The sequence below is a fragment of the Podarcis tiliguerta genome (assembly GCF_965153285.1).
Source record: "Podarcis tiliguerta genome assembly, chromosome: 4".
NCBI lineage: Eukaryota > Metazoa > Chordata > Lepidosauria > Squamata > Lacertidae > Podarcis > Podarcis tiliguerta.
The window spans coordinates 11,897,667-11,911,227 of record NC_139537.1 but is presented as its reverse complement, the minus strand read 5'-3'; the positions used below and the strand labels follow the sequence as shown (position 1 = coordinate 11,911,227).

At 44.5% G+C, this 13,561-nt stretch overlaps 1 protein-coding gene across 34 annotated transcripts in view; it reads left to right on the top strand.

Moving 5' to 3' along the window:
* DLG2 (discs large MAGUK scaffold protein 2) overlaps positions 1-13,561 on the top strand; it is a 901,255-nt gene that overhangs the window by 701,053 nt on the left and 186,641 nt on the right. For 24 of the 34 annotated variants that reach the window (XM_083436205.1, XM_083436206.1, XM_083436199.1 and 21 more), the window contains one exon: positions 8,274-8,429. The exons of the other annotated variants lie outside the window; for them this stretch is intronic. In XM_083436205.1, the coding sequence (XP_083292331.1) occupies positions 8,274-8,429 (156 nt within the window). The remainder of the gene's footprint in view (positions 1-8,273; positions 8,430-13,561) is intronic. 34 annotated transcript variants of the gene reach the window in all.

Sequence of the window (13,561 nt, the reverse complement as noted above, 5' to 3'; positions counted from 1 at the left end):
GGTGGCAATGTTCTCCATCCATTATTGCAGGCAATCCAAAATTCTCCAGGGTGCTACTTTTCTCAGATCTCACCATGGGAAAGTCTCTTTCCAAAATCTAAAATAAAATAACCTCTTTAAAATTCCTAAGCAAAAAACGATTAAAAGTCGCTTCACGTCCTTGAAAGAGAAGAGGGCTTCACAGTCCAAAGTGAGAGAAAAAACTGAGGGAGTGTAGAAAAACTGAATGAAATATAATGGAGGAATTTCATTGAGGCAAGACAGAAAGAGAGAAAAGCAAAGAGATCCATTTAAAGAAGGCTTTATGATAGAATTGAAGAGTTGTAAGGAATCCCAAGGATAATCTAGTAGTCCAACCCCCTGCAGTGCTGGAATTGCAGCTAAAGAATCCTTAACAGATTGTTATAGAAGGGAGTCACAAGGAATGCATGCAGCTGTTTTGAACCTGAAATTCTGAGTCGCACAGTTGTGTCAAGAGAGCTTCATGCTATGTTGCGATGGGCCAATATTTCTCAAACAGTGGTCCATGGACTACCCGTGGCTCGAAAGCTTCATTTGGGTGGACCGTGGCCTATCTATAGATTTGTAGTTGAAGACAGGAGATGGCGCATCCATCATATTAAACACCCCTATTCGTTTTCGTTGTATTTTCATTGCTTGGTTTGTATTGCAATTCAAGTTGGAGTATTAAGAAATGAATGGAGCATTGCAGATGCAATTAAAAAGAATGATACAGCACCTAGCACAGTGTGTTACAGTAGCTGCAACAGGCAGAGCAGGTTAAAGTGGCACTCCACCTTAGAGACTTGTATAATGAGAAGTGGGTTTTTTCAACCAGAATGTATGTAAAACTGTTAAGAAGAGCAAAATTACCTTCTGTGCAAATGGTGAAAAAGACAGTAATCTGAAAGGGTGGTACACATACTGTGATAAGTGTGTAGTCCTTTAAAAACAGGGCAGGGCAACCTGTGGCGCTTTCGATGTTGTTGGACTCCAACTCCCATGAGCCCTAGCGAGAGCATGACCAGGGCTGAGAGGTGATGGGAATTGTAGTCTGGAAGTATCTGGAAGGCCAGAGCTTCTCCAACCCTGTTTCAAAGGGGGCGGGGGATAGAAATCTACTTATATAGGTTCCCGTTCCATACCTTGACTGTTCCCCCCCCCCCCATTTCTTTTCTTATTCTTCTGCTTGTACTGTTTCACATTTCCTATGTAAGGATAAAAGCTCGCCAACATTTGAGTGTGTTGATGTCAGACTCCATCATGGCTGTTGTTGAACTTACCGAAATAAATTGAATCCTCATGTATGCTTTACAGTCTGGAGCTGTGGCTGATAGAATCATAATTAACCAAAGCATTTTAACCAGGGTTATCAAATATCTGTAAAACGTGTGGCATACACACCCAGCAACCCGACGTTAATTTGCTATTTGTATTGAAGGATTGCCCAGAAACCTGGCTTTTTTTTCTCTCCACGATGTATAAAATGATGTGAACCTTTTGTCCCAAGGTGTGTTTGAGAATGTAAAATTAAATGTTAGCAATTAAAAAGTCAACTGTGTAGAAGCTGAAAAACAAATGACGTCCCCAGATGCTTGAAGGCGCCGTGAAAAGGGGGAGGTTGTTACCCATTTGTTATGTAATCTATTTCGATTCACAGAGTGTAACAAATGCTTTGTATTTGCTTTAATCACAATAAAAGACATAAACTGAGCAGCTGTTCGGTCTTTGAAAGTGCTTTGGTTGTGGATAAAGTAACGTGGATCCATCTTGAAAAGAGTGCTTATCCATTTTCTTTTCTTTTAACATTTCCCCAAATGCTTTTTGATTTGGTTCCCTGCACATGTTGAAATTCCTTTCCAAGAATTAGTTCTTCTTCCCAGTGTAAGACTTCATTGCTCATTTCCAAGCTGCCACTTTTGTTTCCTTTACATAATCTACATCCGTAGATTTAATCGCATGCCGTTCTTCCTTCCAAAATACTGAAGCCCTCCTTTACCATTCTAACCCCCCCCAAACGGTTGGAAGTGCAGGAGGGAAAGTTGGGGGGTGGGCATGCTAGCTCACTTCCCTCTCACCCCATTGCCATCTCCATGGAGCGGTGAGCCTTCTCTACATATTGGGGTCACCCATGAAGGTCCATGGGGACAAGCAACAGGGAGTCGACCTCTCATGACCAATGGAAGCTGATGAGTTAGGGCCAATGGGGCACTGCGCCACCAGCCTGGCATGGTCTGCCTTCCTCTGCCTCCTCACTTACAGTCAATCAGGGTTGTCACAGGCTCTGGCTCCACCAACTGTTGGCAACGCCACCTTCTGCCCTCTCGGTTCTTGGGGGCACCAGCCACCACTGACCATGACGTTGGGGATTAGAAGAGAGGACTGATATTTCTGGTGCCACCAGAAGGGTGAGAGAACTGGAGCCAAGGCATAGGATTGCCTGAGGCTGTTTCTTGTTATCCTTTGAGGGTTGGATGAAACATAGCACAATAGGACTATTCCCGTTTTCACCTTTCCCCATGTATGTCATGCAGCCTTCCCCAAATCTGCTCCAGAAGGTTGAGTTGGGGACCCAGAACCCAGAACTGCTGAGGCTCTCCTGCTAAAGAAAGAAAAAGGAAACCTGCGGTGATTCCTGTTTGCTGGATCACGGTTCTCTAGATGTTGGTTGGGCTCTCAGGGATAGCTTTGGATTCACCATGCTTTCGAAACGGTATTGAGGTTCAAGCTTCCATGAAACCACACCACCCAAACAGACAGTCCTCCCTAAGATGTGCGAGGGGAACTGCAGCTTGTGATGAAGGAGAGGTGCACATGCTTTGAGTATGACTTCAGATGTTCCAGAGTGGAGCCCTGAACATGAAAATGGGTTTTGGGGTCTCAAATAAATCTTTCCCCCTTGCAGACCTCAAAGCTGTGGGGGGAGAGCAATAGTGTTACAAGAGAATATATATCTCATCTTCTCACTGTTTGGCTGAGGACTCTTACATTTGCCGGGCTATCCTTGCCTTCGATGGTAGATTATCAGTCTCCTGGTGCATTGGAAACTGTCCCATATCCCAGTCTTTCCTCATCTTCACCTGACATACTCCTGTCTTTATTTCCTTTACCTAGGCCTACAACCTAAAGCCTTTATCTTTCCCTTGCATAACCACATCTGAAATATTTCCTTCCCTCAGTTGTAACATTCAGGACTCTAATCCATCATGGGCACTGACCATGGGTTGCAATCAGCTAAGTCCTGCTCAGAGCAGACCCATTGCAATTAATGAACCTAAGTCATGCCCATTAACTTCAGTGGGTCTACTTTGAGTAGGACTAGCAATGAATGCCACCTTATGATCTCTGACTTTCCCTTAGCCTCTGGTTTCCTTCCCTCTTATGAAATACTTTGTCCAGTGATTTGGATATGTGAGCCTCACATACGCTGGCTCACCTCTTAATCTGAACACTGTCTTTTTATTTTATTTACACATTGATAATCCATGTAATATATATATATATATATATATATATATATATATATATATATAGGCAGAATACAATGTATGAGAATAGAAACAGCAAAACTATCCATAAAAGCATTGATAAATATGGATTGGTTTTCAAGGAAAATTTGTATTACAAGGGTCTGCCAAAAGACATCAGAAAGGAGAGAGGGATGGTTCCTGCCAAACCTCTACTGGCAAGGAGTTCCACAGGGCACACAGAAGACTGGGTCCCCTAGTGACGGCCAACCAAACCTCGGGGGTTTGGGGAAACATCAGAAGCTCCCCATCAGAAGTGTGATCTTAATGATATCCAAGAACCACACACACCAACACTAGGGATGATGGAGAAATTCATTTGCTTGATATGTTAATGTGAACCTACCTAGTATGCACGTCTGGAACTAATATGCCAACATAACCGCCCTTCAAAATTCACACTTCCCTGAAGTCGGAGGAAAGTGCACAGGGACAAATGCATGTGAGTGAAAATAATGTAGAAAAATCCATTATGCTGGGGAAACAGCTTGCAAAAAAAAAAAAAAGTTTATATTAGGCAAGATTGTGCCCAAAAAAAAGGGGAAATCCACTTTTTTTAAAGTGTGCATTTTGTGCAGGTTTTTGTTTTAAGAATGCAAACTGACGCAGGAAAACTGCATTTAAGATTGGAACAACGGGTAGCTGAAATTGACAAGATTTGTACATTCCCTGACAAATAATGGGTGAGAGCGTTTGGAGAGCAGCAATTGTAAAGACAGAAAGAGACTCAAAAGATTGTCATCCAGTAAGGGGCTTACGTAGCTGCCCTGTAAATGGGTTATAACATTGGCAACGTAAAGGCTATCCACAACCAAATTAATCGGCTGAGAGGAAAAATGATGCAGCGCTTTAACAGCAGCAGCCAGCTCAGAACGCTGAGCGGACTTTTGTGGGAGAGTGTAGAGGCTGTGCTATTCCTCATTCTGTTGCCAAGCAACCACCACCCCTTGAGGGGGCTCCGTAGGTGAAGACAGTATGGGCCTCTAATGGGACAGGGGAGAGTATGGACAGCTATGCCTACGGCTGCCGTAACTAGAATCTGCCCCAGTTCTGAGAATGTGATATTTCTGCTTCACGTGCTGTCAATAGCCCTTTGTAGTCCTATCAAGAATGAAGCCGTAATTGGAAACTAGGGAGTATCCAGTGGAACTTTTAAACGGGCTCTTTATAAGCTGAATTTTACCCCTCATCACAAGCTACCTTTGAAGCTCCTCTCAGTTTCAGAAATAGTTTCTGTGGGTAATCTGGCAGGGAGCGAGGAAGCCCTATGGATAGTTTGCATATATGGTACTGCACTTGAGATTCTATAGTTCGCAGCCAAGCAACTGACTTGCAAGAAATGCAAAAGAAGTTCTGTCTAACATGGCTTAACAGGCCTGGATTTTGGACAGATTCACACAACATTTTTTCCCCCATTCAAAATCGGTTGACCTTTGCAGTGGTTTTGGATGTGCGAAACTGGCTTTGTGAGTGTTTCAAAAGATAATCTGGATTCAGCAGGCTTTCCTATAAAATGTTGGTGACCCTGTTGCAGGCTGAATCTGGTATTTATTTATTTTTTAAGCATTTGCAGGAACTGGTCAGTACTATTGACAATATCTACTGGAGTTGATTTTGCTATGTCAAAAACAGTTGCCAACATTTCCCCTTACTTTAATGAGGCCGTTCAGAACAAATGGCCTTTCGCTGCTCTGCCATAACACCATGCTCCAAATCTTCTTTTGGAGATTTAAATTTACTTGGAACATGATCAGTTTGCTTTAAGCATTATATTATGCAGGTAGGCATGTGTGTGCATATGTTACAGCGAATTTTCTAAATTTGGAAAACACCATTATTCAAGTATGGAACTCAGAATCAGTATGATTGGAAATGACAGAATATTGGAAATTGGCATAACAGTATTAGTTCCGTTTGGGTTTTTTTTTTAAAAAAAAAAACCTTTATACCTCCTCTTTCTACATATTGTAAAAGAGGGTCATATATAACTTAAAACATGTAATATTAACAAAATTAATTGTGGGGCAGTGAAGAGAGACATTGCAAAATTCTCGGCCCTGCAACTAACTTTTTATGACAGACTCTTTGAACTAAGGATATATATTTGTAAAATGTGGTCAGTATTCTGTTCTGGCAAAATCCCTTCAAATCAATACTACATGGTTCTCTTTTAAACACAAATGCTGGGGTATGATTGATGGTGGCTGGCTCACCACAAAAATTGGTTTAAAGAGAGTGGAAAACTACATTGTGAGCTAAATTGCAATTGCACCAGTGGAATGAACATTTAAATGATTGGCACAGAACACTGATTTAGGAAGTAAAATCAACCACTGAAGCAAGTCTCAGGGTTGTGCTATCTATTATGGTGCAAAATTCTTGCTCTCTGGTAGACATGATATGTCCTGTGTGAATGCTACAAAGGCTTGAAAAATGCAAGGTGTAACTTGGACTGGATCAGAGCAAAGGTCCATTTAGCCTTGTATTTCCCAGCCAAAGAAGTCCAACAGAGAAAGACAGACCTATTGCTCACTATGCCGTATTATTGAAAGCACACCAAACCCTGGAGAGAGAGCAAATGGTTTCCTTCTATGTGAAAGTCATCAAGACTCATTGTAATCTCTGTTTTCATTATATTTAAGGGCTTTAAAACAATTGGCTTTTATACCGCTATGAATGTCATAACTATTTGCAATGTTTCCAAAAGAACTCAACATTATTTTCAGGGTTCGTTTTCTTTTATGATGTCACAGAGGGTGAGATTTTGTGTGTGTCTCTTTTTTCAAAGTGTTGTTCTACAGCTCTGTTCTTCCACCATTAGGCGGCCTCCATCACTTGAGTTTTCAGGGCATTTTGTTAGCCAACAGAGTATAGAGTAAAGGCTTGCCCCAGAAGACTGGCGGTCTGGATGCGGGGGCTGAATGCTGCAGACACTCGTGAGTTTCTTTGAAGCTTCTGTAGATGTGCTTTCACAAAGATTTCCCCGGATTTACAAAACTGTTTCTTAGAAGTAAGAAGCAAAGCGCTTGAACCCGGCTGTACCAGTTGCCTGCAGGATGAAACCTCCACTGTGAATGATGAAAGGTCCATTGTTTGAGACTTTAGGATGCTGGATCTGGCTTTGCCATGCAGTGCCTGAACGGAAAGAGAAGTCCAGCATGCTTATTTTGGTTCATAATGGACGGTAGTCTTTGCACCCTTTGCATATTGTGTATTTTAACATGGAAGATGATCAGCTTCTGTTCAAATGCTTGGCTGAATTACAATGACTCTCAGACTAACTATGCATACTGTGTAGAGTGTATTCCCTGATTTATACAGTGTAACTATGACAAGATGTCACCTTTTTGTTTGCTGTTGCCGTTTGGTAGGTCTCCTTGTCTAGAACCGTGGTTTCCAGACCTGTGGGTCTTTGCCAACTAACACAGCAACACAATTAGAGCATATCTCATGGGCAAGAAGAGCATAGGAATCATAGGATGGTAGAGTTGGACGGGACCATGAGAACCATTTAAGCCCTTGCAATGCGGGAATCTTTCGCCCAACACAGGGCTTGAACCTTCAACCCTAAGATTAAGAGTCTCATGCTCTACCAAGTGAGCTATCCCTCACGGCCCAGGAAGCTGAGTTGGGCCCTCAACCCATCTAGCCCACAGCGCTCCAAAGTCTCCCATCACCTCCCACCTGATCCTTTAACTGAAGTTGGCAGGAGCTGGATCTAGGAACATAGGGAGCTGTACCCATTGGTCCATCTAGTTCAGTATTGTCAGCGCTGACTGGCAGCATCTCTTCCGGGAGTCTCTCTCCCAGCCATACCCGGAAATGCTGGCAATCAAACCTCATGCACACAGAACCAATGCTCTACCACTGAGCCCGATATGCATAGCCTGTTCCCCACTGGGAATCCAGGACCAAAGGAACAACTTAGTCTATTGCTCAGATCCTCTGCTATTGCTAAATTATACCATCGCTCCATTGCCCACAGAGAACGGGTAGGAGACTGGACTGCTTATATCTATTTGAATCCTCAGCAACTTTAAGTAAGGGGTGGTCCTTGCCCTACATTGCTCCTTCCCTTTTCCAGGCATTCCAGCAGCATAAAGCTGATCTCGCAATTGATTCCAGGGCTACAGCTTCGGAGCCACTGTTGTAGAAACAGGAGCCGTGTATGTTGTTTCTCCACAATTCATCAGTGCATCACACATAAATGTTTGCTAGAAGGGGCTTCCAAACGCCTTTCAACTTTACGGCTATTACACGTTGTCCACCCTTGTAGTGTGAATCTGCCTTCCTAACTTTACTGCTAGGATGTCCTAGATCTTTAGTATAAGTGTGTGGGTCGAGTTAAAGTTCTTTCAGGGCGGGTTCTGTTGGCTTCCAGAAGGTAAGGACCGACGCTTTAAACCAGTTCGTAGACTGAGAGTTGAATGTTATGGTACAGCTTTGACACCGGTTTGTTACGGCACACTTTTGTCACCGGTATGTTTCGGCACAGCGTTGTCACCGGTTTCCTTCCCCCTAGCTGTCTTGTGTACAGTGCTGTACCTCTCACGTTCTTACTCTTTGTGACTAGCGTATTGTAACTTAACAGAAGTTTCTTTTTCCTTCCTTGGTGCGTGTATATAACCCTTCTCTTGTCAATACTTCTCTGCATGCTTTGGGGTGCAAATTAGCTGTGTGGCCGGCTGTTTTGTGCATGTCGGGGTGCCCGTCTAACCTCTTACTCTTCTCTTCTGTTATCACCAGGCCTCCTGAACCCGTTTACAGCACTGTGAACAAATTCTGTGATAAGCCACCTTCTCCTAGGCACTATTCCCCTGTCGAGTGTGACAAAAGCTTCCTCCTTTCAGCTCCCTATCCCCACTACCACCTAGGCCTGCTCCCTGACTCTGAGATCATCAGGTACTGCATGTGCTTCTTCCTCACTTCCTCATACGAGAATGCATGGGCGCGGCTCAAGTGCGCGGTATTAGGCTCCACCTTCCACCCCCGCAGGAAGGCTCCCTCTGCAGAAAAAAACACAACCTTGTGCTCACTTCACTTCCACCTCACTGGCTTAAGAGGAAAGGGCCGGCCTTATATTTATTCATTTTTATTGTGTTTAGAAGATGCTTTAAGCCGCTCAGTCAGAGAGCTCTCCAAGCGACATCTAAGTAGGGTTGGGTTTGCGGGCTTGGCAGCAGCGCAGACATCAGAGAAAGGATGTTGGGCAGAAAGGGAGAAATGGATGTGTATCTGTTGGTTGCATTTTATATCCTACCATTCCTGCAAGTTGCTTTCTCCCTCTGCCCCCATTTTGTTCTCGCAGCACACCCGTTAGGCTGAAAGAAGGAGACTGGCCAAAGATCACCCAGTAAACACCATGGCTGAGTGGGAGCTTTGAACCTGGGTCTTCCGGGTCCTAGTTCAACAATCTAACCAGTGCACCATATAGGAATTATCTTCATAAAGAGTCGAGAGATGGTTGCCCACCTGGTTGTCTACTCCATGGTTGTCTACTCCAAATGGCACTGACTCTTTAATGACTGTAGCTAAGCAGATCTCAGTCTGGTTGGTGCCTGGATGAGTGATGGCCTGGGTACCAAGTGTACAACCACCTTGAGTTCCGTGGTGGAAGAAAGGCAGAATATAAACGCAAGGAATTAAATATCAGGGATGCTGTAGAATGCATTGGCAAAGGGCTGGAGGAGAGGACCTTTGAGAGGACCCTGTCCATTCTGTGATACCAGCATGAGAAATCCTGTTGGCCTTTCCTTTCCCCCCTGAGCATCTTGGAGTAGCTTGCTAAAGGGCAAAACCAGGAACAACACAGAGATCAAGGCGGGTCCTGGAATCGAGCTTCGGGGAGACTGTGGGATTTGTCGTGTCTGTACCAAACAGATTTGATTCATTCCCTGCGAGGAAGATGCTTCTCCGCATCCTTACAATGACAGCGTTTGGTTCCGCTGTGTAGCGCAGCAGGCGAGCGAGAGGGAAATGAAGGGGGCACAGCGGAGGCATCCTAGAAAGCAGGCGGGGGGTTGGGGTGGGGAGCCTGCCTCTCGGGGAGATACGTATCAGCTGAGCACTGCAGGATGCAACTTAGCATTAATTAAAGGATTAAGATTCAGCAGCGGCACAGGCACAGGCTGAGCTAATACACTGTATCAACCATTTCACACCGGTTCTCGGGGACCGTGCTGCTCGTGTACATTTTGTTTCAAGATGCATATCGTCGAGTTAATATCCAAGAGACATCCAGGGCTTTGCTTGCTCTTTAGGTGTATTTAGAGTGCTGCCAGCTGGCCACTCGCCCCAGAAACAGTAGCCCAAGGTGAACAAAGGGGAAGACCACAATAAGAGATTTGCTGCTCCTGGCTTTTTCGCTGGGGTGCGTGTGCTGTTTTAGGTACCTCTTGCGACACGAGTGGGGAATCTTTTTCAGCCACATTGCCTTCTACGCAAGCTTCTGAGGGCTGCATGCCTGTGGTAGGTGGGTCCCAGGAGAGGAAGGGGGCAGAATAGTTTCAACAAACACTCCTCTCCTTCCAGGCAAGGAAGAGACATTTGTCCGTGCCCACCCCAGGATGGTTACCCAAAAGGGAATGTGGCCCTAGAGCTAGAAAACTGCAAAAAATGGGGATAACTGGGTTATCTATGCCAGAAGGCATAATCCTATGCACGCTTGACTGTCAGTAAGCCCATTGAACGCAATGGGAATGTATAGGGCTGCCCCATGTGCTGCTCTTAGTACCAAGCATGCCCTAGTTGTTTGTTGCCGGGATGCAGTATTCACAATGCCCCCTCTGCAAAAATAAAAGAGGTTTGTTGAGTTAGCTTATTTATAATTAAACCTGAACAAAATCTCATTTAAGTTTGAAATTGTCTGCAGCGATGAGCAAATCAGGTTCTGCTTCAGTAGACTGGGGTTTGTGGTTTTTTCTCCCCATGCACATTAAATGGATTAAGGAACGGTCTTCATTTTATCCAGTTGTTTGCTTTGCATTTCAAATTTGCCTTTTTCTTAAAGCGAAACTGCCCATGGCTTTTAGATAAGGAGGCTGCCTTCTGAAGCAAAGAGGCTCTGGGTACCTTTGCAAACAGCATGTTGGGGAAATGTTCCTCAAATGCATCCCCACCTGCTTCATATGCCACAACAGTGGGGGAAGGTGGACCTAAGGCAGCCTTGAGGTTTGATGCGGCTCTTGGCTGGATCTCTTGCTCCATTGGCTGGCTTACATGATGCAGACTCACCTGGCAGCAGTGAGGAGCAGTCACACCAGTGCTCTGAGTGAATTGGATTTCCCACTAGGTTAGATTACCGCAAGGTATTACACATGGGAAGGGACACAGGCGGTGCTGTGGGTTAAACCACAGAGCCTAGGGCTTGCCGATCAGAAGGTCGGTGGTTCGAATCCCCGTGACGGAGTGAGCTCCCGTTGCTCGGTCTCTGCTCCTGCCAACCTAGCAGTTCAAAAGCACCTCAAAGTACAAGTAGATAAATAGGTACCATTCCGGCGGGAAGGTAAACGGCGTTTCCATGCGCTGCTCTGGTTCACCAGAAGCGGCTTAGTCATGCTGGCCACATGACCCAGAAGCTGTAAGCCGGCTCCCTCGGCCAGTAAAGCGAGATGAGCGCTGCAACCCCAGAGTCAGTCACGACTGGACCTAATGGCCAGGGGTCCCTTTACCTTTTTATTACACATGGGGCTGCCTTTGTAGTGCCAATCCTGGCCCAACTGCACTAAGTACTAAATAATTTCTGGGCTCGGTTTCAAAGTGCTGCTTTTGACTTATAAAGTCTTACGTGGCTCAGGACCCAAATATCTCAAGGACCACCTCTCCCCACGTGAACCAACCTGGACCCTGCAATTGTCACCCAAGTCCTTTGTGTATGTGTCCCCTCCAAGGGAGGTGCTGAGGGTGGCAACAAGAGAACAGGCCTTCTCTGTGGTGGCCCCTTTGTTCATGGAATGCTATCCTCAGGGAGGCACATCTGGCACTAGCACTAAGTGATTTTAGGCAGCAGGCCTCTTATTCACCCAGGTCTTTGGATCTCAATTTTCTGCTTATATTTTAGCAGGATAGACAGGAATTGGATCTGATAAGTAGATAGATAGATGATAGATAGATAGATAGATAGATAGATAGATAGATAGATAGATGATAGATAGATGATAGATAGATAGATAGATAGATAGATAGATAGATAGATAGATAGATGATAGATAGATAGATAGATGATAGATAGATAGATAGGTGATAGATAGATAGATGATAGATAGATAGATAGATAGATAGATAGATAGATAGATAGATAGATAGATAGATAGGTGATAGATAACTTTAGGTTCTTTTATACTTGTTTTTAATGTTCATTTTTTGTAAGTTGCTTTGAAAAAAGCAATTAATCAATGTAATAATAAATAAATAATGTAGCATCACTGGAGCATTGTGGGAAATTCAACATGCTGTTGATTATTCCCAGCCTCAACCACACAAAACTGATTGGTGCACCAGTTGTTGTTTTTGGGGGGGGTTGGGGGGGCACAGGGATGTGTCAGTGATGGAACTCCAGAACCCCGGTAGTTGCTTGAAGGTGCTTGATTCTTTCGCCAGACCTGTGTCTGCTACCTGCTGGTAGTATCAATTCACTTTCCATAAACCATGTTTCATTCCAGCCATTCGCAGCCCTAATTTCACTACACCCTTTCTATGTGCATGAACAGTGCGCCCTTTCTGTGTGCATGAATTGTACACCCACCAGCATTGCACGGTTGAATACAGGACTCTCTTTCAGCGAGGGATGGGGGGGGAACCTATAGCACTCCCCCCCCCCAAGGTTGCTGAACTACAACTCCCTTCATCCCCTTGGCTGGGGCTGATGTGAGTTGGATTCCAGTGTCTGTATAGGGTCACAGGTTTCCCAGCACTGCTTCTGACCAACAGATAAAGCAGGCGATAAAGACTCAGGTGTGACTTCTGTATGTTGTTTCCCTGTTAATTTGCTGACTCCTCTCTCTGACTCCCCACACCCCTGCTTTTTAAATATTTCAGATTGTGGTGTGTGTGTGTGTGTTTATCTCGCTGCCGTGCTTGTCGTTTTTGGCATTTCCCCAAGTCACTTTGAGTAGCGTTTTTCTATGAAAGGCAACTGGTCCATTCACAAATTTGCAGGTGTTTACTCAGAAATAAGCCTCGCTCTCTTCAAGGGGGCTTATTACCAAGTCAGTCTACATAAGATTGCAACCTTAAACATCATTGTTATTGCTTTTATTAATAATAAAAACGACGGTGGCGGTTTCTCGAACTTCACAAACCAAATCTTGCTAAGCCTTTAAGGAGATCTTGGAGTGCTGAGCTTGGCATCTCTGCCTTTATTTAATCAGCTCCAGCAGCACTGGCTGCATGTGTGCTTTTAAGCCTTGGAGTGCCAAGGTGAAATCACAGCCCTAGCTTCTGTTTGTGAGCGGACTCTGTTATTATATCTAATTCAATAGAAAACAATATTTCATTTATGAGCCCATGCATCATTTTTTATGTCTGCATTGCTTTTTTCCTTGGAGTCTGTATTCCCTCCCTCCCTCCCTCCCTCTCTCTCTCTCTCTCTCTTTCTTTCTTTCCTTCCTTCCTTCCTTCCTTCCTTCCTTCCTTCCTTCCTTCCTTCCTTCCTTCTTTCCTTCCGTTTCTTCTTGTGGTTGAGATTGTTGTGTTTCTGCACGCTGCATGCGCCACCTTTAATTACCGTATTTTTTGCTCTATAAGACTCACTTTTTCCCTCCTAAAAAGTAAGGGGAAATGTGTGTGCATCTTATGGAGCAAATGCAGGCTGCGCAGCTATTCCAGAAGCCAGAACAGCAAGAGGGATTGCTGCTTTCACTGCGCAGTGATCCCTCTTGCTGTTCTGGCTTCTGAGATGAAGATTTATTTTTTTCTTGTCTTCCTCCTCCATAAACTAGGTGCGTCTTGTAGTCTGGTGCATCTTATAGAGCGAAAAATACGGTTATTGAAGCTTCAGTCCTATTTGGCAGTAAGCCCCATTGACTTCAGTAGGA